Genomic DNA, 23,289 nt, shown 5'->3' on the forward strand with positions numbered 1-23,289 from the left:
TGCAGAGATGACAGACGGGGAGAGAAATGACTCATCGAGGAACCGCTGGGATTCCTCCTTGGCTTCAGAGGATTCAACCCATCAGATTCCTCTGCAGGCACCTCCAATGACTGCGAACTGCTGGCAGGGGAGCCAGCCCTCAGACCGTCCCAGCTGGGAGCAGAGGCTGCCGGCCTAGCACCTCCCCTGACATCTGGAACATCTGTGGGCTGAAGCAATGAGCGTGACTTCTCCCGCTCCGGCCCCACTATCGTGAGTCATGCTGCGAAGCGGCAGACTGAACGCCCGTGATCAGGTACCAACCTGAGCAACACAGGAAGTGTCTGGGTGTGAGTTTCCTGCCGTGAGTGTTGTGTAGCAGTGGGTAACGGATGGAGCTGAATCTCTGGCAGCAGGTGCTAGGGTGGCCATGGGGGGTGGCGTATGGGTGCCCGCAGCTCCTGGAGACTTCCCTGGATTAGGCACCTCAGTCTCACCTGGTCACAGATCAGCTCCCACTTCTTCTCGCTGTCATACTGGCTGAGCAGCTTCATCTTGTCGGGCGGCAGGTTCATGGAATCCTGCAGGGGAAACAGACAGGATGAGACAGGAGTGGGCGCTGGGCGAGGTACATCCCAGCTGCCAGGACCATGAGGGAAGCAGATGAAGGAGGAGAGCCCCTGTGTGGGGAGGGCTGAGTCCTATCCATCTGTGTGTCTAGGCCCAACCTGGACGAGGCAGGGTCCCTCGCATCCCAGGTATCTGGGTGATGTCACCCCATCTTCCTCCAGTTCCCTGTACCCAAGGGGCTGAGCTCAGGCCTCCACCCTCTTACCAGCATTGCATCCCCACCACCCCACCCCACCCTTCCACCTCCAAGGACAGAGCCCCTGAGCTCCAGCTCCAAGTCAGGAAGTGGTTGGGTTGCTCCATCACCAACCAGAGCTGCCTGGCCTGGTCAGGTCTCAGAGAGACAGACTCCCAGCCCAGCATGGCCACTGCCAGCTGGACCCCGGCACAGACACAGACAGTCTGTCCTGGACAGGTGGAGATCTCCGACATCCACTCTAATGTCTGGCTGCAGAACGAGAAGCTTCAGCCTATAGTGTCCTGAGGACTTCCCCCCCCAGTGCTCCTCACCACCAACTCAGGAGTCGGCCCATGCCCTCTCGGGATTTGCACTGCGCATGGCGCCGGGGGGGCAGGGGGGAGAACCAGGCCAGAACCCCAGGCGCTCGCTCAGTGCTGGGGTGCGGCCTGTGTGGGACACAAGGATCAATAAAGCCAAGTCGAGTTTCAGTGCAATGATTTAAGCTCCCCATCACCCGTCTCAACAAGCCCAGACTCCCTCTGACAGCATGTTTTAACCGGGGGTCTCTGGACGCTTTACAATCAGCTACTCAAGCCTCACAGCTTGGCCCTGCCTGATGGGTCCGTAACGTTAGCTCCCATTTTATAGAACGGGGAAACTGAGGCACTGATGGGGGATGTGATTTGCCCAAGTCCGCACAGTGAGTGACTGAGTGGGTTGTAGAACCCAGGAGTCCTGGCTCCCAGGCCCCAGCTGCAGCCAGTGAACATTGCCCCTTGCCATCTGAAAGGCTGCATTAAGGGCGGTTAACGCTCTCCCTCCAAGAGACTATGTGAGAGCCGTGTACAGCCGCGTGATGGGTCTCAGCCCATGAAATCGGTGTCTGTTTAGAGGCATTAGCTCAGCGGCAGGATGTTGCGTGCTGCAGTGTTCCCAGCACTGATGTTGCTCAACCCAGCTCCTTCCTGCTTCCCCATCCCGGGGCAGTTGGTTAGGGCCCAATCTGGAGAGACGGGGAGCCAGCGAGGGCCCTGGGCAGCTCGTGTGGTAATTGGGCACAAACGGTTGGCTTCTCCAGAGGCTGCCCCCGCCTCGCGTGTGAGGGAACAGGACATGACCTCACTTCCCCTTTCCAAACAGGTAGCACGCGGGACTTCACTTCTCCTTATGCTCGGCTGTGCTGGGGGAGGGCTCGGGCCGGACCAAGTTACTTTATGCGCAGCTCGCTCCCTGAGTGTTGGTGCCGGGAACCCAGCGAGGAAGCCACCAGGCCAAAGTCCTGCTCCCTTCCAGCACAGGGCCCATTGAGCTACAGCTCCCAGCAGTCCATGCTCCACCCTGGCATCCAAGATGGAGCCCGAGCACACAGACCTGCCTGCCCTGGGGCTTCTGGAGCTCCCAGGGCAGCCTGCCAGGACTCAGGGCGGCAATGGGGTTGCAGCCATGAAAGGAGCCCCGAGGGGCACTAAAAGGGGACGGGGCCACAGATCCTGCTCGAGCGATGAAGCCCACAGTTCCCCACAGACATTTAATGCAGGGTGTGGGTTATTTTCCTGGTTCTAAAGCAAATCATCACTTTTCCCCACAAACAGCAAGGAGACAGGAGCTAAGGCCCCAGGGAGGGGCAGCTGTCAGGAAAAGCGCCATTGCCCAAGGAAGGCAGGAACAATGGCACGTGGTGCTCCAGGGATGCACCTCCATCATGCGATGAGCTGGCGGGTTTTTATGTAAACCAGCGCCCTCTACTGGATGGACTGAGAACTGCTCCCCTGGGGGTCATAGACCCTACACTGCCAACAGGGATTCTCCTTTAGCCCAAGGGCTCAGGGCTTGTGCTTTGCGAGCAGGAGGATCTGAGTTCTAGCCCCACCACTGCCATGACTCTGAGTGGTGACAGTGACAGCTGTGAAGTGCCTGTAGATTTCTCACAGTGCTCAAAGTGGAGGGCAGCCAATGCTCATGGCATTTCACACAATATAGTTTAAGTCATCAGGCTACCAGGCTGCAAAGCCTGGGCAACATGGACAGAACATCCTAGGAGCCCAGCTAATGAGAAATGAGAGGAAACACACTCCCAGAGGGATTTGGGATTAAAACCAAAACTGCTCAAGAACAAAGCGAAAGAGACTCAGCTCACTTGAGAGGAGTGCATCCAGGAGGAAACCTGCCAAGCCACTCGTGAAGCGGAAATCTCACCACCCGCTAACTGCACTTCAGTGCCCTTTGTGGTGCATTCGGGATGAATGAGGCTGCCAGAGACAGTGTGTGCGACTCAGAGGAGATGAGATTCTGCCGAGGACACGGAGCCACCTCAGGAGAGGGCTCAGGGATTCTCCAGCAGTGGGGAAACCTGCGGCAGAAAGGCATCCCAGGGTTTGGGGAGAGCCTTGCTCCAGGCACAGCTGGGTTTAGCCAGGTCCCACTGGATCCAGCTCACTCCCCTCCACACTCATCCCATCCGTGCTGGCTCATTCGGTCCCTTTGCTTTGGAAACACGAGGGTGAGCATCTGGCGGGGGCTCTCCTCCCTCCCTCACGCAGCCACGCAGAGCCGAGCTGAGCAGAGCAGGCTGCGAGGCTAGAAATAGAAATAGCCTCGCTGAGACAATCAACAGCCCCGGCGCTCACTGCCTAGGTGACCAAACAGGATTGTGCTGCTGTTGAGAGCAGCCGGCTGAGAGCCCATGCTGCACCTGCACTGGGCGCTCTCCTAAGGAATGGGTCCCATCCCCACGGCGCCCACCAGCCAGAGGGGATGCGGGTTATGCTGCACGGTGCCACCTGGTACCCAGGAAGCAGTGGACACAAGGGCGAGTGCGGCATGTCAGGCGGTCCGCTAAGTAACAGCACAGGGCACTCCGGGCAGGCAGGGCTGCCTTCAGCTCCCTGAGCGTCACACACAACCGCCCCCGCCTACCCGCAGCGTTTAACGGCCCAGTCGCTCACGGACAACGTGGCGTTTCCCAGCATGGACCAGCCCTGGCAGGATGATCTTGGGGCTAAAGCACAGGGCTGGGAGCCAGAACTCCTGTCTCCAACCAGTCACTTCCCCTGCCCATCTGTAAAGCGGAGATACCCTGATGGGAGAGATTTACGCATCACAGTCCTGGCTGTGGAGCCTGGCACGGGAGGGGCTGGCAAGGGGTGGGGCTTTCGCTCCAGCAGAGAGAGAGCAATGCCACCCGCCAATCATAGCCCCTCTTTGGGTAATGTCATTGACCAAGGAGAGCTGCTGGGTGCCACCATCCAGGGGTGGCTAACGCAGTTGGGCAGACCCCTGCCGTTTCACCAGTCCAGGGAAGGCAGGTCAACGGGACTTGAAACCAACGTGAGGGCCCCATGGACACGGGGCAGCTCTGAACCTGGGCACTTGGTTCCTGTCCCAAGAGAGCCACCTTCCTAATTGTCCTAATGCCTTTTAGGGCAGGTTCCTGCCCTGGCTTAGTGACCAGCCCCTCCTCCCCCACTCTGCTGGGGCTAGGATCCCTAACTCCCAACCGTTCAGGGAGTCCCACTTGGCCTCCTCTCCCATTTCCAATACATCTGGGGGCTCCATTAAGGATCCAGGAGCCCAGCTGGGCTCGCAGGTCGGCATGCTCCCAGCCCGAGCACTAGCCCACAGAACGTAGAGCTGCCATCCCTCGTAGGGATGTGCTAGAAATACTCCGGGGCTTTGTTCATCACAATTGCTGTGGGCAGCTTGCTCGCTGTGCTTCATGTAGCCTCCAAAGCGCAACTGTTAATAAACTGGAGCCTGCCCACCCACTTGGCTCGCCCTAGGGAAAGCAGCCATCTGTGCTCCCACAGCTCCCAGCTGAGCTGCCAGCTCCCCACTGGCCTCTGGCCCAGACTCGGCTGCCTGGGCTGCTGCTGGACGTGAAGCCCTCAGCAAGCGAGATGCTGCACTGGCATCGCCTAGACCTGAAAGTCACCAGCCCATCGCCTCAGGAGCGGAGGAGCACATGCTGCCTAAGCCCCCCCCGAGCCTCCAGATCAGACCCTGCTTGGATTCCTCCCTGGTCTGGAGCTGCCATCCTGCAGGGAGCCGTCAGCACATCTGCGCGCTCTCAGGTGGGCTCAGGGCACCCAGCTGTGCACCCCACCCATGCCAGCACACCATTACATCCTCCCCTGGGAACAGAGGGCAGCACTTGGGCACAGCACCATGCTCTGGGTGTCCCTGCCCAGGCATGTGGAGCAATAACCGGGCCGGGGGAGCTGAGAATGAGGCAAAGCTTCCTCAAGCAGAGGGCAGTAAACCGACTGAATGCTCCATGCCTGCCAGCCCCCTCATCAGATCTCAACAGCTGTGTGGGCATCGCCCCGGTCAGCACTTGGAAGGGTGTTCCCCAGGTGGGGCTGGCACTGCTGGGGGGGCGTCTTCTGGATGAGACATTGCACCAAGGCTTCGACCACTTGTGATCATTCAAAATCCCACAGCACCCTACAAGTTAACCCTGGTGTCCGGGCCAAGTGCCAGTCTGGTTGATTACTTCCTGCCCCCCTAGCTCTTTCCAGCAATTTCAGTTGCATAAGGAATCCTTCTTCACTTCCTGTCCTAAACTAACGTGTTGCATTGTTTTGCGCTATTAAGCAGCTGCCCATTCCACTCCAGAGGTGGCTGCATTTCAGTGCTGGGTGAAGCAATTCCTCCCTCCACATGGCACAGTGCGTTGGGATAAAAGGAGCTCTATAAATGTAGGTCAGTATTATTACTACAAACAAGGAGCTGCAACAGAGGCAATTGCCTACATAGGAGTTTTTAAACTCCAGTGAATTGACTGCCAGTTAACACCTTTGTACATGCTGTCTGGACAGTCGATAGCGCCGGGACCCAAGCCTTGGTGGCTTACCCCAGCCTGGGGGTCCAGACTCCCAGGTGCCCCTTGAGTCTTTGTGCCGCATGGTCCCTACTGTTACCAGTGAACACAGTAGGGCCCCATCTCAACTGGGTGCTCTGGGGACCACTGCAATACAAATATAAGAGCGTAAGACTTGCCACATGGGGTCAGACCAATTGTCCATCTAGCTCAGTATCCTGTCCCTGACAGTGACCAGTGCCAGAGCTTCAAGGGGGACTGTACAGAACAGGGCAATTCTGGAGTGATCCACCCCTGTCTTCTACTCCCAGCTTCTGGCAGCTGGAGGTTTAGAGTCACCCCAAGCACGGGGTTGCATCCCTGCCCATCCTGGCTAATAGCCATCGATGGACCTATCCTCCATGAACTTGTCTAATTCTTTTTTAAACCCAGTTATACTTTTGGCTTATACAACATCCCCTGGCAATGAGTTCCACAGGTTAGTTGTACACTGTGTGAAAAAGTACTTCTTCTTGTTGCCAGTTAACCAGTGCAATCCCCAGCTATACCGATTCCACAAATGGGCCATTGTGCACCACTTTTCCTGTTTAGAGGGACATTGGTGACCCAGCAGGGAGAGGCTGATGTAATGGCCTGAGCAGAGGAGTGAGAGCCAGCAGCTCCTACCATGTCTCTTTCCCATATGTGTGCTCAATACAGTTTGCAGCCAGGACTGGACTAAATCATCGGGCTTATGGGCCCGTGGCTAGGACCCCAGGATCTCAGCTGTCATTTGAAAACATTACATTTCCAGCCTTTGCAGATGTAAAGAAAAAGCTTGAAAAACGTGACCGGAATGTGACTGCCTGAGTCTGCAGAGAGCCTAAAACAACATCTCCAAAAAGCTCAGCCTTCCCCAATGATCTTAACTCTGACCCCTGCTGCCACTCCTCAGACAGGCAGGGCCATGGGGTGGCGGGGGGATGGCAGGGGGCCTCCAGTGGGCTGTGCCACCAAAGCACCAGATCCGACCCCCAGGAGCTCTGCCCCAAATCCAGGCTCCAGTGCCCGAGGAGCTCTGTGCTGATCCGATTGGCATGCAGTCACCTGAGGTCCCGCAGAGCAGGGCTGTGGAGCAGGCAGCTGCCTCCCCAGGGAAACCTGGCCTATATTTGGCAACGACAGCGGGTCCCTTGCGCTTCAGTCGGCAGCCTGAGACATGAAGGCAGCGGCGGCTCCCCTGCTCCCGCCTGGCACAGGAATCGATGCTCGTTGGGCTGGCAACACTGCTCCACTTGGGGGACACAGGGCAAGGTTTGCGTGGGAAGCTGGCCCTATTCCACAGCAGTGCCAGAGAGGCACCAGCCCGTGCTGGGCTGGGATTCCTGGGGACACCGACCTAAGCCATCTGGCTCCTTCCCGGCTGCGTTCCCTCAGCTGCTGTGTGGGCTGCAGATAACGAGGCAACTGGGCTCCGATCTCAGCCCAGGCTTCCCCGGCAGCCCCACCCCAACACACGCACCTCGCTGTGCCAGGCAGGGGGCTGCCACCCTACTTCTCTCTGCCCTGTCCCAGGCACCCATGGCCTCACATAAATAAGGATCAGAATGCTCTGCACTGCTTTAGCACTCTCATCCACTGATCTCTGGTCACGAGCATCATTAGCCCATTTTACAGACGGGGAAACCAAGGCCCAGAGAGAGGCCATGACTTGCCCCAGATCACACAGTGAGTGGTGGAGCTGGGAACCCAGGAGTCCTGATGCCCACTGCAGGGCCCTGTGTGTCCTACAGAGAGTGGTTCAGACACGTTTTGAAACCTCAGGAAACAGGGCACCGCTGGGGGTGGCTGAAGACTTGGGCTCAGACTCTGGTCTGAGCTGGACCAGAGGACCCTCTCCAATCGGGTTACGCCAGCGCCTTTAGCCCAGAGGGGGTCCTGCCTGGCCAAGGGCAAAAGTCATTGACCCAGCCCAGAGAAACTGTTCCAGAGGGAAGGCAGGGTAGGGAGGGAGCCAGAAGGGCAGCCTTGGACATGCTGGCATTTGTATGCCAGCAGCACCCAGAGCTCCACCAAGATCAGGACCCCATGATGCCAGGCACGGAACAGACACATGGGTACAGCTACGCAGCCAGCAAGAGCCCGCAACAGCGGGCCTCCGAGCCCAGGCTGAGACAGGCTCTGGCTGATGGGCTCAGAACAGCTGTGCAGACAGCGCCTTGAAGCCGTGACCTGGGCTGGAGCTCAGGCTCTGAAGCCCCACACCCCACGCCCCACCCCACAGGCTTCGGAGCCCGAGCTGTACCATCCATACGGCAATTTTCAGGGTGGCAGCATGAGCCTAGGGGCATCGAGACAGGCCCAGGGGCTGCTGTGCAAAGGCACCCAGAGAGACAGGCCCTGCCCCAAGGAGCTCACAGCCTGAACAGACAAGAGCAGAGAGGGGAAACTGAGGTGCAGAGGGGGAAGGGAGTCAGCCACTGTCACCCAGCAAGTCAGGATGGTGCTGGGAGCCGAACCCAAGTCTCTGAGTCCCAAGGCGGTGCCCCAGTCAGTAGACTGCACTCGCTCTCCCACGCTGGTGGCAGGATGGGGGGTGAGGCTCCAGGGTTGTCACCCAGGCAGATCGAGGGATGATGTGGAGACAAAGCAGCAGCCCCTGGGGGGGGGGGAGGGATGCAGCCAGGGGCTGCCTTGGCCCAGCCAAACCAACTGGCAAGTGTGCTAATCCCACCTGACCGCTCAGTGATGAGAACAGACGAGAGAGAGCGAAACGACGTATAACATGAGCCAGGGTCTGCCCACATGCCCGGGGCACACCCCAAGGGCACCCAGAGACAGGTACATGCCCAGGGGGACCCAGAGACAGGCACACGCTTGGGGCACACACCCACAGGGGTGCCCAGAGACAGGCACATGCCTGGGGCACACCCCAGGGGCACCCAGAGACAGGCACATGCTCGGGGCACACACCCACAGAGGCACCCAGAGACAGGTACATGCCCGGGGCACACCCACAGGGGCACTCAGAGACAGGCACATGCTCGGGGCACACCCCAGGGGCACCCAGAGACAGGTACATGCTCGGGGCACACCCACAGGGGCACTCAGAGACAGGCACATGCTCGGGGCACACCCCAGGGGCACCCAGAGACAGGTAGATGCCCGGGGCACACCCCAGGGGCACCCAGAGACAGGTAGATGCCCGGGGCACACCCCAAGGGCACCCAGACACAGGTACATGCCCGGGGCACACCCACAGGGGCACCCAGAGACGGGCACATGCTCGCGGCACACCCGAGGGGCACCCAGAGACAGGCACATGCCCGGGGCACACCCACAGAGGCACCCAGAGACAGGCACATGCTCGGGGCACACCCCAGGGGCACCCAGAGACAGGCACATGCCCGGGGCACACCCCAGGGGCACCCAGAGACAGGTACATGCCTGGGGCACACCCCAGGGGCACCCAGAGACAGGCACATGCCTGGGGCACACCCCAGGGGCACCCAGAGACAGGCACATGCTTGGAGCACACGCAGAGGCCCCATCACACGGAAGCCACCCATGGGCGGACACACAGCAGGCAAGCGGGAGGGCAGCCACAGCTACAGCTCAACACCAGCCCTTCCCCAGAGGCAGCCGCGCTGTTTCCTGTCACCACCTCCCGCCAGCACAGCCTGGCCTGGCAGCAGCACCCAGGGCCTGTCTGGGAGCAGCTGGGCAGTGGCTGCGGCTCGTGGGGGGTCCCCCTCCCTCCCGCTTCCCAGTGCCCCTGAGGCCGGCCAGGCAGCGAGGGGCAGGAAGCAGCCGCCCTGCTGCTCCCCTGGCTGCCATCACGGGTGGCTTCAGCGAGTTGTGGCACGAGAAGCAGAGCGAGAAAATGCCGGGCCCTCCCTGTGGGTTCGGTTTCCCGTCGAGAAACACATGCTCCTGGCACCTTGGGGAGAGGGGGAACTCCCAGGGCAGGGGCCTTGGCCTGCTCTTGGGCGAGGGCAGGGGGTAGAATGCAGGAGCACCCTAGGGTGCCAGGAGCTGGTCGTGGGCGGGAGTAGTGGGGCATGGAGAGGACTGCGGCCAGAGTCCAGCTCATGCTGATGGAGGGGCCAGTACAGCAGCAGCCCCAGGGGAGACTCCTCATGGGGGAGTCCCCAGAACCCCCCACTCTGGGGATGCTCATGGGTCCCCACCCCAGCCCCCCGTGCTGCCCTTTGGAGACACTGGACTCCGAGGGCCCTGTTGGGCGCCAGCCGCGATCATGCCCCCAAGCTATGCAGAGGGGCCTCCGACCCCCCCCCCCCCCGCACCGGTTCAACAAGCCCCACAGGTTCAGCACCTGCTCCTGTGGCCCCCCCAGCCCCGACGCTCCCCTGGCTTGTTTACAAACTGGGCCCGGTAACATGCCCATGAGCTCCTCCACCCTCCTGACTGCCTGTGCCCCTGGGGCTGGTCAGTATCCAGCCGTATGGGCCCTGTGCATAGGGACTGCGTGGCCAAACGAGCTCCAGGGGCCTCCTTCCCCCGAGGTGCCGTACTGCACGATGCCGCTGGCTCTGCGCCCACCCTCCACGTGCTGTTGGGCTCTGCCTGCTGCTGCCATGGCCACGCCGGACACCGGGCAGCGCAGCCGCTGCCTGCATTCTTGATGGCCCAAGGTTCAGCTCTTCCCCAAGGAAGGGAGCGGATTATTCAGCAGATGCAACCACCTGGGCTCCGGGCCCCTTGCAGAGCAGGAGGGATGAAGACGAGCCTCTGGCCCCCGAATCGGGGGGGGGGGGGGGCTTTACACTCCCCCACAAGCCGCCAACCCTCCTGATACAGTGCCAAGGAGGCACCTGGCAGGGACCATGCTGCTGCCATGGTGCCAGGCGGAGTATCAGAGGGGAAAAAAGGACTCGCCCCGACTCCCCACCAGGGCTGGGATGAGGCACTTGCTACCCGCGTGGGGGCTGCCCAGCGAGGAGGGAAAGCAGCTGGCCAACTATCAGAGCTGAAGGGTTCAGCTGACGGAGGCTGGTGACTGGGTTCCATAAACCCTCCTAGCCGGCCCAGTGCCCGTGGCACTGAGACACGGCTAATGCTGGCCAGCACTACGCTGGCTTCCACCCGCTATTGCAGCCCTGAGCTTCTCAGAGCCCAGAGCGACCTTCCCGGGAAGCTGGGGCCAGTGGCACCGTGCTGTTGGCATGCAGCCATCTCTGCACTGGGCACTGATGAGAGACCCCCACTTATTTCAGGGGTGACTGGATTGGAGTCCTGGCCCCAGGGGCAGAGACTCAAGTGCTCGGATCAGCCCCACAGGTGCTGGGCCACAGGAACCGGGGGCATACGGCCATGGGCAATGAAGGGTTATGGCCTTGAAATGCAGGTGCTCCTGGCCTGGGCCTGCTTGGCCCCAGGCAGGGATTATGGTTCTAGCTGCCGAGAGGGGAAAGAAGCAGAGCTGGATCCAGGGCACCTGGAGCAGGCTTGGCTGAGCACTAGGCGTGTCCTGTGTGGATGGCCGCCTTCATTCCCTTCCCCCGGGGCTGGGGAAGTGGGAGCTGAGGGTTGGGCCTGGCTGACGAACTGACGGCTTCAATACATTGTCCCACAACCAGACGAACCAGATCCACTCTGGAGACTCTGCGCCCCAGCACGGCAGGGACCAGCAAGGAGACAGGCCTAACTGGCTAATCACTGGGGGTTATTCATCCACCTAGGCTAATCACTGCTGGCTTCTGCCATCTGTGCCATATTAACCCTCCCTGACCCGATGCCCCACCCAGGGCACCACGGCTTATTTCTGGAGCCCAGAAGTCAATGCTGCCTCTGGGGAGAACAGTTGTCAAAGCACTTCCATTTATACAATGCCTTTCCCTGCAAACGGAGCACATCCCCTAGCACTGAAATGCAGCCACTGCTGAGGGCTGAGCATGGCAGCTGTTTAACATCCCAGCGTGGGGCAGGGTGGCTGATCCCCAGCTTCGCGGGAGCATTGGGAGGCTATGCCGTGGTACAGCTCTGAACAGCACACGGTGCTCAGAGCGGAGTGACTGCAAATTCCACCGCGGAGGCAGGGGGATGAACTGGGGGCCTGGGATGGTGCAGGTAGACGTGATGGGGGATGAAGTTAAAAGGGACAGGTTAGGCTGAGCCATGAGATGCGTGGCGCTGTATAGACCCAGAGGTCTCCTGGGCTGGGCCCTGCATCAGGAGCCAGGGTCACTGCTGCCAAGTGGGAGTGGCAGGTGCGTCCAGGGAACGTCACCCAGGATATCCGGGGATCGGAGCCTCACGCTGGGAGGCAGAGGGAGCTGGGGCCTGGGAGAGAGCTCCTGCAGGGGAAGCCCCAGGAATCGCCACGCGGGGGAAGAGAGCTGAGGCGGAGGGTTCTGTCTGGTGGAGCCTCCATTGCTCGGGACATTTAAAACTAGCACATTACAAGAGGGACCACTCCTGCTTGGGGGCAGGGGGGTGGCTCCATGAGCCAATAGGCCTTCTCCATCTCAAGCTTTTAGAATGGCATCACTCCACCCAGCATGTGGGGCAGACCCACAAAAACTCAGGGCTGGTCCTGAGGTGACCCTGACGATCAGCGCAGGGGCAGACATGTGCGGTGGGAGGGGGCTCTGCCCTGGGAAGTGAGGGACAGGGCAGCCTCGCAGAGTCCATCTCCCGAGGTTCGGGGGAAGGAGCGGCTCAGCTGGAGCCAGTCCGAGCACAAGCAGGAAAGACGCGTCTCACACTGAGCAAGAGATGCACGAACCGCACCCAGATCTGGTGCGGGAATAATCACCAGCCCAGCTTGTGTCTGAAAGGCAGGAGCCTCGCGTTGCCTCTCACTACTAGCGTCACCATCAGAAGCTCTCAAATCCCTGCCCATGGTCAGCTCTCACACTCACCCGGATGGAGGGAGATTGTCCCCATGGCACAGAGAGGAGATCCAGGCCCAGAGAGGAGCAGTGATGGGCCCACGGTCACACAGAGGATGGTAGAAAGGAACAGAACCCAGGAGTCCTGGCCCCAGGTCAGCGGAGTACGGCTGGAGCAATGGTTCACACTCCTCCCTGAAGTAGGCTGAAGGTTTGCCACTGCCAGGTTTGCCACTGCTCCAGTTGTCTCTCGACCTGCTCCAGGATCAGACAGGAACCTGTCCTGTTCACCCCACCCTGCTGGACCCCTGCTCTCAGGCATCCTGCACCCAGGCCCCAACAGATCCAATTGCAACGGCCCCACGGAGACAAGCCACCGGGGAGCGATTGCTGCACTCCCCAGCATGGCGGCTGCCTCTGCAGTAGGCGACAGCAATGGTGGGGAGACAGACCCCTGGAGCCCACCTAGACCTTTACCGGACCACTCAGAATACATGGCAGGTGCAAGAGTCAGATCTTCCCTCCCATGCAAGCTATGGTGGCACCATGGCCTAGTGGGTAAGGCCCTGGATTGGGCATCAGGAGGCCTGGGTTCTATTCCAGAGTTGGACACTGAGCTGCTGGGTGACCTTGGGCACATCGCTGGGCCTGAGGGGCCTGAGGGGCCACAGGTCGCCTGTGTCTGCAGTGTCAGCACAATGGGCCCTGATCTCACTGGGGGCCTCTAGTGTTACTGGAATAGAAACGCCCCCCTCAGCCCTGCTGGGGCAGGATACCCCGACCTGCCCAGGGGAATGGGGGAGGCAGAAACAGACTCCAATTCCCTGCCCAAGCTTGGAATTTGTTCAGCACATTTTCCCCCAAGAAAGAATAAAGTGCATCTACCCCCCTGCAGCAACTGGCCGAGCCACTCCCAAGGCCCCCATGCCTTCACGGCGCTCAGCTGGGTCGGGGGGCAGCAGGGCTGGGCCCGCAAGGAAAGCCAGGGCTTAGCTGAGCAGCCTCTGGCCCCAAACCCACTGACCCCATCTGAGGAGCAGGGCCAGTCGCCTTGCCCCAGGCTCAGGGTTGACAGGAGCCTCACCTGGCAGCAGGGCCCGGCTTGCCTCCTGCCCAGGGTCTCTGGTGGTGCTTAACCTGGCCTCAGGGCCGGCTCCTCACTGCAACACCTACTGGCTCCAGCTCAGTGAGTTGTTCAGATCAGGTAGGTCCAGAGCTGCCCCCACTTTGTGGGAACGTCACGCAGAGCCAGGCAGCCCCTGCCCTGGCCCGGGCTGACCAGCGCAGGCTTCTAAAAGCCAAGGCCACTGACTCTGCTCCCTGGGTCAGGTCTCCATCCCTTACAAGGTGAGGCTCCGGGGGCCGGAAGCGAGCAGGTCCCCAGGCTTGGAGCATTCCCCCCTCCCACCCGCAGCACCAGCTATGGGGTCTGCTCGGCCCTCCCGGGACCCTGATGCCAGGAGAGAACCCGCCTCTCGCGCTCCACGGCTGACGCAAGGAGCTGCTAAGATGCTGGAGGCTGCTTAGCTTGTTGCTGTGACAGAGCAGGCGCCTGCTGCTCCCACCTCTATTTTAAGAGCAAGCAGCAGCTTCTCTCTGCACATGGAGTCACTGTGGTTGCTCAGCCACCCTCGGTCCCAGCCTCTCACACCCCCTCCCACACCCCCCGCGGCTCCAGGTCCGCGCTCCCTCCGCTACCTCACAGGCCCAGGTGCAGCGCCCGCCCAGGCAGCCGGCAGAGAGCCCACGGGTCAGGGCGGGGCCGCACGGCCAGACAGGGCGGGCAGTCGTGCGGAGGAGGCAGGGACGGTGACTGGGGACAAGATTCATTGCCAGTCCAGGTGCTAGGGAGTATGACCAGGGAAGGGCTGCCAAGCAGCAGGAGCTCCTTCCACCCCAACCCACTCCAGTGCAGGATTGTACAGAGGGGCAGATAGGTCTAACCTGTTCAGTAACTTCTGGGCTTGGTAGGAGGGGGAGTCTGCAGCGCTCAGCCCCAGCATGGGTCAAGCTGCTCAGCTGCAGAGGAGCCTTATAAAAGAATGGCAGGAATGGGTCACTGCCTGGGCTGGAGAAGAGAATCATTGCGTGTGATGCCAGAAGGGATCGTTGCGCTCATTGGGTCTGGCCTCCTGTATAACACAGGCCAGAGAACTTCACCCAGCCCAGACCTTCTGGTTGAGCCAGAGCGGGGCCGTGAGAAAGACACACCCAATGATGTAAAGGCTCCAGGCCACAGAACCCTACGTCAGTTGTTCTAATGGTTATAAATTGTGCCTTGTTTCTAATCTGAGTTTCTCTAGTTTCAGCTCCACACCGCTGGATCTCGTTATGCTTTTGTCTGCTAGATTAAAGTGCCCTCTGCTATCAGAAATCTCCCCACATAGGGACTTGCAGACCATAATTATGTCACCTCTCAACCTTAACTAAATACACTGAGCTTCTTCAGTTTCTCTCCCTAAAGCTGGGCTGCAGGTCTCTTCTCAGCAATTTGTCAACATCCCTTTTGAAGGGTGGACACCAGCCCTGGACACAGCAGCCAGGAACAGTCTCACCAATGCCATACCAATGCACCTTCACCTCCCTCCCTCCACATGCACAGATTGCATTCGCTCCCTTAGGCCTGGTCTGCACCTGGAAGGGCTTGCTGTGTTCCTAGTGGAGACACAGTTTATGCTGATCCCTGAAAGAATAAGCCACCCTTGGAGAAGGACTTTTTGCCCTGTCTTGTGAGTGTGATCTACGTTCTTTGTTCCGAGGGGTCTGACCTTCTAACTACCTGCATGAAGACACACATTGTGCATGTGAGGCCATCCTACCCAGTTATCCAGATCACTCTGTAGGAATGACCTGTTCCCATCATTGTTTACCACTTGCTCAGCGTGTCTCATCTGCAGACTTTACCAGCAATGCTTATAGTTTGTTCCAGATCCTCAATACAGATAGTGACTAGCAATGGGCCAAGCACAGACCCCTGTGGGAGCTTACTGGAAACACCCCTGCTGGATGACGATTCCCCATTAACAAGTCCTTTTTCAGATCTATCAGTTGGCCAGCTTTTAATCCATTCAACATGTGTGGCACCGATTTTGTGCAGTGCTATTTTTTAAATTAGATTGTGGCCAGAGTCTTCAAGAGAGCTCCTCCGGGCCAGATTTTCCAAAGTGCTCAGCTCCCATTTTAAGCACCAGAGTAAGAGCCAGTTTTTCAGAAGAGCAGAGCACAGTGGGCTCAGAGCTCGGTGGAGAATCTGGTCCCAGTTGTGGGTGCTGAGCACTTGGAAACTGAGAACTGGAGCCCAGCTGGTCCACTGGTTGGACTGGTGTGGTGAGCGTAGGAGGCCAGGCAAGATGGACCAATGATAAGATCCAGTGGGGGCCACAGCTGCTCCAACGCGGCAGGCTACAAGAGTGCAGCAGGAGCCAGAGAGACTGGCCAAATGGACGTGCTCTGATTCACTGAAGCAAACCCACTGTTCACGAACACTGCGCAGGCCTGGTGTAGACAGCCCAGTGAGCTCACAGAGCTGGTTGTTGCTTTCCCTGGTAACGGGGTTGGAATTCCCTGGGGCTTCAGACAAGCCCAAATCGCTTCCCTACCTCATGACCCCACCTGGATTCTGCTGGTCGCTTTTAGATCTGAGGAGGAGAAAGAAACAAACCCTGCCTGGGTGAAGAAAGGGAGTTTGTAGAACCTGCATCGGGGGTTTCACCTGCCCTGCCCTGGAACCGCAGCTCCCACTGTTGTTATCCCCAGCTGGCAACACCCCCACCAGTTCCCATCTTCTGAGCCCCCTCCCGGCCTGCGCATAAGCCCCACAGCCAAATTCTGAACAGAGCTGTTGCGAGGGAGGGGTCATGTGGCCTCGCCAGCCCAGCTGAAAATTCATTCTGCTATTTTTGGCCGGGCCTGCCTTCAGCCCCTGCTCACATTCCCCTCCCCGCATCTTTGGCCTCAATTCCCAGCTCCATCTTCCATTCCGGACCTCTCCCCCCCCTCGGTGCCAGCGGAGAAGCACCTGGGCTTGCAGGCTTGTGGGCACCGGGGAATTCTCACAAACTGCCCCTGGAAAAGCTGCACCAGTGGGAATCCCTCCCAAGCCTGGACCGAGGGCACGTCCAGGCGGAGAAGCTGACGGGTAATGCTGCAGCAGAGTACCTCTGGGTGGATGCTCTTCTCCAAAGGAAAAGTGATTTTATTCCAGATTAGACTGACTTTATTCTGTTCCCATGGGGAAGTTCTAGAGGAACAGCTATTCTGCTAGAGCAATTCCAGTGTAACTCGCCATGGAGAAAAGGCTTTAATAATCAAGGATAAAAAGCATTGACTACAGCCAGGAATCCTGACCTGCAATCCCCCTGCAATTCCAGCCCTGGGCTGTCCCCCGTCCCCCAGCTCTGCCAGTGCCCCGCAATTCCAACCCCCAGCCCCCTGCTATCCCACCCCCAGCTCTGCCAGAGTACCTCATTCCTGACTTACAGGCTCATCCTCTGCTAGCCCAGTCCTCAGCCCCTTACCACAGTTCAGCCTGCCCCTCGGCCATCTCCTGCAGGACCCCTGTAACTGCCAGGCCTGGCTTCTCCTGAACCCAGGTTTCCATTCCTGCTGCACTGTGTGACTGTGTCCTCATCCCTTGCTGTGTTTCTGTGACGTGACTGTTCTGTGGGGATAGGCCGTTGCTCATCCCCTGTCCTGGAGGGCCAGAGTTCTGCCTTTTGGCTGGTCCCTACCATTTGACCTGTCCAGCTTGGGTAGCCCTCTGAGAAACGACAACTCCTGCTGGCACAGCTTACAGGGTGACTGCCAAGGGGCAGTCCCCAGCAGGGGACTTTACAACACAGAGAGATCTCCAGGATAGACAGGGATGGCAGAGCTTTGTCCTAAGTGATGTCCGATGGCATGAGAAGGATTCAGAAACCCACCCGCTGGTAACCTCAGTCCTGTTGCAGTCCAGGTCTCTGGGGGTGAAAGGCTAATGCATTAGGCCACATGCTTGACCCACACTGCAAATCTCTCTCTGTAGAAAGACCTAGCTGGTTCTAGTCCAAGGGAACTTGCATGGGGCTGCAGTGCCATCCCAGCTGCCTGCCAAGCCCAGCCCAGCCAAGCCCGAACATTTCCACTTTGCTGGTGCAGCTACAGCTGCCAGGAGCTGCCAGAGAGCATGGGATGGTGTGCACATGAATTGCACCCACAACGCAACGCAGATACCAGCAACCAACCACTCTTGTGAATAAACTTTGAACTAACCAGCATGCAGGCCCCTGCTGAGGGTAATGTTTTACCCACCAACTTGCCATTACAGAGAAGCGTTTAGAGAGGGCTGTGAAAGTTCACAAGCAGATTTAGAAGGATTGGGACCTACATAAATGCCAGGCTCCAATTCCTGCATGCCTAGCAAAAACCACCCCCCATGCTCAGAGCAGGCTCTGGCATGGGGGAGTCCACGGGAAGAAGGAAGAGAGATTGGGACATCAGCAATGTTTCACAAGAGTCAGAGTTCCCAAGTTACTGCAAGCCGGCACCCTGCTGTGAACTCCCTCTTGCAGAGCTAGGCATAGGGTCCTGGAGGTCCGGATGGGACTAAGACACGCTGTTCTAATAATGCTACTTTGCTCTTCTCATCACCTTTCAGCCCAGGATCATAAACGGCTTTGCATGCATTCTATCAGCTTCACAATGTCCCCATCTTCCCAATGGAGAAACAGAGGCCCATGGCCACCCAGCCAGGGAGTAACAGAACCCAGAAATCCTGACTCCCAGTCCCCTGCTGTAACCCGCAGACCATGCTCAGCCTTCAGCGCTGGGAGCAACACATCCTGGGAGCACACTGTAGATATAATCGTCATCTTACCCTCATATAGCCCCTGCCCCAAGCGGCATGTAACCTATAAACATAGAACCACAGAAATTCAACCACCCCTGCAATGGAAGGCAAATTTTGAACAAAGAACCCAGGCCCAACCCCCCCCCCCTTCCCCCCAACCCGCAACTGCATAGAACCCATGTATCTATGGCACATACAAGGATGAAAGGGTCGGTGGACGTTGCTGATGGTAGAGCCGGTGTTCCAGGCAAGGCAGGAATTCCAGGCCTGGTACTGATTACTAAGCCACCCACTCCTGCAATTGGTGTAAAAGACAGCAAAGTCTTGAAAAGAATGCATCAGCCTTGACCTGAGCTTTCCCAGCCAGCAGCAGAGTGAAACCAACATGATCCTTGTCAGTTTAAGGACTGCCAGGTGCTGAACAGCAGTAGTGAAAACTGACCAGAGTCTTGTCAATTGTGCTGGGCTCAAGGCTAAGAACATCCCATGGGGCACTGCCTGGGTGGTACCAGAGTCTCGTGTGCAATCTTTGCTGTGTGTCTGTAACAGCCAGAAACTTTGTATTTTTACAGCAAAAGCTGCAGGAACTGAGAGCCGAGCCTCCTTCTCTTGCCAGGGGCAGCAAGGAAGTGGCTCTTTCCAGGCTTACAGAGGGCAGTAAACTCAAGCTGCCCACGTTCTACTGGTCCCACTGAACTGCATGGCTAACCCCTTCCCCCAGCCTTTGGGAGGTGCACAGACATGGCTTTGTTAAAAGTCAGATCAAAACAAGACCCCCGCCAGGGGCCTTCCTAGGCTGTAGCTCAAGCAGGAGTTCTAGGCTCCTGGGGCAAGATTCCCTGGCTGGCCTGCACAGGGGGTCAGACTAGATGATCATCATGGTCCCATCTGGTCTCAAAATCCATGACACTGTGAAGAGACTATTAAGGGAAATACTCACAGAGCAAAGCTCCTGTGGTGTGTAGGCTCTGATTAACTGACAGGAAATAAAGGGTCATGCAAGGGAAGCGCCCAGGAGCTCAGGACTGGACCATCCAATTCACTGTGTTTATGGAGGGCACCAAGGATGATATGAAGTCATTTGGGCTAGTTTCGCTAGTCTTCGCCTGGAGCTCAAAGCATTGTACAAAAATCACTGAATGAAGTCGCATAGCCCTGCTGGGAGGAAGCTTATCCCCATGCTACAGATAGGGAAACTGAGGCTCAAGAAGGGAAAAGGACTTGCCCAAGGCCACGCAGCAAGCCAGTGACAGAGGCAGGAATAGAGCCCAGTTTACCTCGTTACCTGTGATCTCACCACAAGACCACGCATCCTTTAAAAAAAAAACAACAACCCATGATGGAGGAGATTGTGAGAAACGCCAAGGGGACGTGAAGGTACTGAAGGACTTGGCAGAATGACAGGAGGGGAAAGGACCAGTTTAGGGAACGTGTAAAGCACCTGTCACCAGAGTGTCTGCGGTAGGTGCTGTGCAGGGATTACACAGTAGAAGCCCCACCACTTCAATGTGTGTCTAACACGGCTTGGTCCCAGCAACTGTACAGGCAAGACCAAGAGTGCGAGGAGCTGAAATCCCATTTCCAAAAGGGACTCAGGCACTCAGGAGCTTAGTCTCCCTTATGCACTTTCTGAAAACGGTGCCCCAAGCCTTGTTACAACTTGATCAAGTGCAGCATGCAGCGGCAAACAGATGGACGCTGAACTTGGGAGAGCCCCTGAGACATGAGTTAGGACTCGCCCCAAGAGTGAAGGAATCAGGAGCAGCAAGCTCCCCAAATGGGATAAAAGGGGAAAAATGCAATTCACAATATGGTTTAATTACGGCCTCTTAACTTAAACCAGGAGTGGAACCCAATGTGCAGCTCTGTGCCCAGTTTTCATCACCTCGTCCTGAGGTGGAGAAGAGGCTGAAAAAGGCCTAGAAGAAGGAGAGCAAAGCTGGTGACAAGGATGAAAGGGGGGGGAGGTGTCTCTAAAACAAGGAATTTCAAAATCAAATATTGTTTAGCATGGAAACCAGTAGCATTAAAGAGGGTTTGACCGAGGTGTTGAAGATTTCAAAGAGCTCTAGTGACTGTGAAAGCTGGACTGTTCCCTTCTGTTTGTGCTTGTCCCATAACTGGATGGGGGGTGGGGGGGGGAGAAGCCACTCAATTAAATTAGAGGGCAACAAATTGAAGCAGCATATAAACAACTTGCGGAATTCCTTGCTGCAGGAGGGCAGAATGTCAAGTCTGAGACTAGATTTAAAACAAGGATGGACTCCAAATACCAAAACGCACTGCCATGCAACTTAAGGACACAAACTGATGGCTGCAGAGGTCAGGAAGGAACGGTTCACCTCCTCTGGTGTGCAGCACTGCACAGGGGGCTGAGTGCATTACATCCACACACACTTTCATTGGAATATCAGGCATTGGCTGCTGCCAAAGGCAGGATCACGGACTAGTTGGACCAATGATGCAATCTGACAAACGACAGTTTCCAAAACATCTAAAATTGTAGGCCGTGCCAGGAGTGGGCCAAGCACTAAATCTCTGGGTTAGAATTTAACCCCTTCCCCCCAGGTCTGTCTCCCAACAATCCCAAAGATCAAGGCATTGAATCAAATTACACATCAAAGGGGGAGGGAAGTGATGTGTCAGAACTTCATTGCTCCTGCCTGGGGGGTTCCCCTGGCCAACGCCCGTCCATTTTAAATTGACATTGTGAACCATCCAGTCTCTCTTTTTTGAAAGCAGAGAGAGATCTGCTTCCGTTTGCAAGGCACGGGCCCAGCTAGCCAGGCAGCCGAGGTAAGGTCGTGTAACCAGAACGCAGGAGGGAGAAGTTATGCTGCCTGTGGATCTCAGGGCGGGCGTGTGACCGGGTGGCCATGCAGTGGGGTCCCCCCAGAGGTGCCTGATGTCAGCCGGGTTTTCTAGTGCTCTTACACACCCGCCCACAGCAAAATTTCTCCAGGAGGCCTGATATTTCCTCCCCGAGGGAGAGAGGCCAAGAAGCTTCACCCACTAGCTTCAAGGAAGGAGTGGAAGGTCTTGGTGACCTTCTCTCTGGACACCAGACCATCCCGCTTGGCTTGAAATGGGGGCCGGGCTGGCCAGTCCTGTGTGTGGCCCCACCACCCCAGTGACTTGGACACCATGGGACCTGCCGCTTTGAGGCCCTCCCTGCTCCAATGGGCAAGTCCAGAAAGTTGTCTTACAGGCCAGCCAGAGGGGGAAGGTTACAGGTCCCCCTGGGTGCGATGCACCCTCAGACATCCTCTGGCAATTAAATAATAGAGGCTGTCACTGCACATTGTTCCCCACAGAGACCCACTGGGGCTGCAGGGAATGCAGGTGGGCGGGCGGGCCTGGGGGCACAGTGACTTACCAGCACATGGGTGAATCTTTCCTCCAGCTCCCCAGCGCTGGGCATGGGCTGCTTCGGCGCTGCAGGCTGCTTGGCTGGCAGAGCTGCCGCTGGTGGCGGGGTCTTAGTCTCCTTCGCCGGAGCCTGGTCCACGCTACCGGCCGCGTTGCCCATCCTGCTGCTCCTGCCCAGCCCAGAAAGCTGCTTCCAGGCTCCCAAATCCAGATTGAAAAAGAGGAAGGGGCCAAAAAGGAGGAAACTTTCCTCCCAACGCGCGAGGGGTCGGGCGACAGCGGGGCCAGCTCCGAGCCGCCGCCTGCACCCAAGGGGGGCTGTCCCAGGAGCTCCCCGCACTCCCAGCCTCCCCCGCGGATCAGCAGCGGGTGCCAGGCGCGGCTGCTCCCCTGCGGGGCTCCATCTCCACGCGGGCGGGTCTCAGCGGCTCCCAGGGGGTCGCCGCGGCACGGCGCGGCACGGCTCGGCTCGGCTCGGCGCGGCGCGGCGATTGCAGCAGGCGCTGGCTGGGGCTGGGGCTGGGGCTGGGGGAGGAAGTCAGGGAGCAGCTGCAGGGGCTGCGGTTCCGCGGTGCGCGCTGGGCAGGAAGCGAAGCTGCAGCCGGGCTCGTGTTTCGCTGTCTCTGTTTGTAACTTCGGGTGCCTCTGGCCCCGGGCTGCAGCCCCAGCCCCGCAATGGCCCCTCTCCGGCCGGCCCCAGGGCCACGCACGGCCCACGGGGGCTAGGGAGAGCCGGGGGCCGGCGGCTCCGCCCGCTCCCCCAAGGCAGGAGCCATGGCCCGGGGAGGCAGGGCCCAGGCACCTGCCGGGAAGGGGCTCTCGGAGCAGAGCGCAGAGCCGCGGCAGCGAGTGGGCTCCAGGGTCCCAAAGCCCCCAGCTCCGCGGCCCAGATCCGCCGCTCAGGGAGCCGGGAGGGACCGGGTCGGGCCGCTGCTTCTTCAGCGGGGAGCCTGGCCCGGCTCTGCCCCGCGCTGGGCGGGCCCCTTCCAAAGCTGAGCGAGCCCCCCGCAGCCCCTTGTGCCCTGAGCTGAGACCAACCTCACGCCCCCCCCCGCAGCCCCTTGTGCCCTGAGCTGAGACCAACCTCACGCCCCCCCCGCAGCCCCTTGTGCCCTGAGCTGAGACCAACCTCACGGCCCCCCCCCGCAGCCCCTTGTGCCCTGAGCTGAGACCAACCTCACGCCCCCCCCCGCAGCCCCTTGTGCCCTGAGCTGAGACCAACCTCACGCCCCCCCCCGCAGCCCCTTGTGCCCTGAGCTGAGACCAACCTCACGCCCCCCCCCGCAGCCCCTTGTGCCCTGAGCTGAGACCAACCTCACGCCCCCCCCCGCAGCCCCTTGTGCCCTGAGCTGAGACCAACCTCACGCCCCTCCCCCGCAGCCCCTTGTGCCCTGAGCTGAGACCAACCTCACGCCCTCCCCCGCAGCCCCTTGTGCCCTGAGCTGAGACCAACCTCACGCCCCCCCCGCAGCCCCTTGTGCCCTGAGCTGAGACCAACCTCACGCCCCCCCCGCAGCCCCTTGTGCCCTGAGCTGAGACCAACCTCAGGCCCCCCACGCAGCCCCTTGTGCCCTGAGCTGAGACCAACCTCACGCCCCCCCCCGACAGCCCCTTGTGCCCTGAGCTGAGACCAACCTCACGCCCCCCCCCG

The 23,289-nt window shown here is 58.9% G+C and overlaps 1 protein-coding gene across 11 annotated transcripts in view; it reads right to left on the minus strand.

The window, feature by feature from the left end:
* FMNL1 (formin like 1) overlaps positions 1-22,590 on the minus strand; it is a 74,162-nt gene extending 51,572 nt beyond the window's left edge. For 4 of the 11 annotated variants that reach the window (XM_075123543.1, XM_075123541.1, XM_075123540.1 and 1 more), the window contains exons 1-2: positions 21,646-22,589; positions 477-560 (exon numbers count right to left, since the gene is read on the minus strand). In XM_075123543.1, coding sequence (XP_074979644.1) covers positions 477-560; positions 21,646-21,798 — 237 coding nt within the window. In that variant the 5' untranslated portion in view covers positions 21,799-22,589. Of the gene's footprint in view, positions 1-476; positions 561-21,645 lie in introns of all 11 variants that reach the window. The other 7 variants (XM_075123538.1, XM_075123537.1, XM_048829754.2 and 4 more) reach the window with 3 other exon arrangements.
* Positions 22,591-23,289: the final 699 nt, after the last annotated feature.

Source organism: Caretta caretta, chromosome 27 (genome assembly GCF_965140235.1).
Source record: "Caretta caretta isolate rCarCar2 chromosome 27, rCarCar1.hap1, whole genome shotgun sequence".
Taxonomy (NCBI): Eukaryota; Metazoa; Chordata; order Testudines; family Cheloniidae; genus Caretta; species Caretta caretta.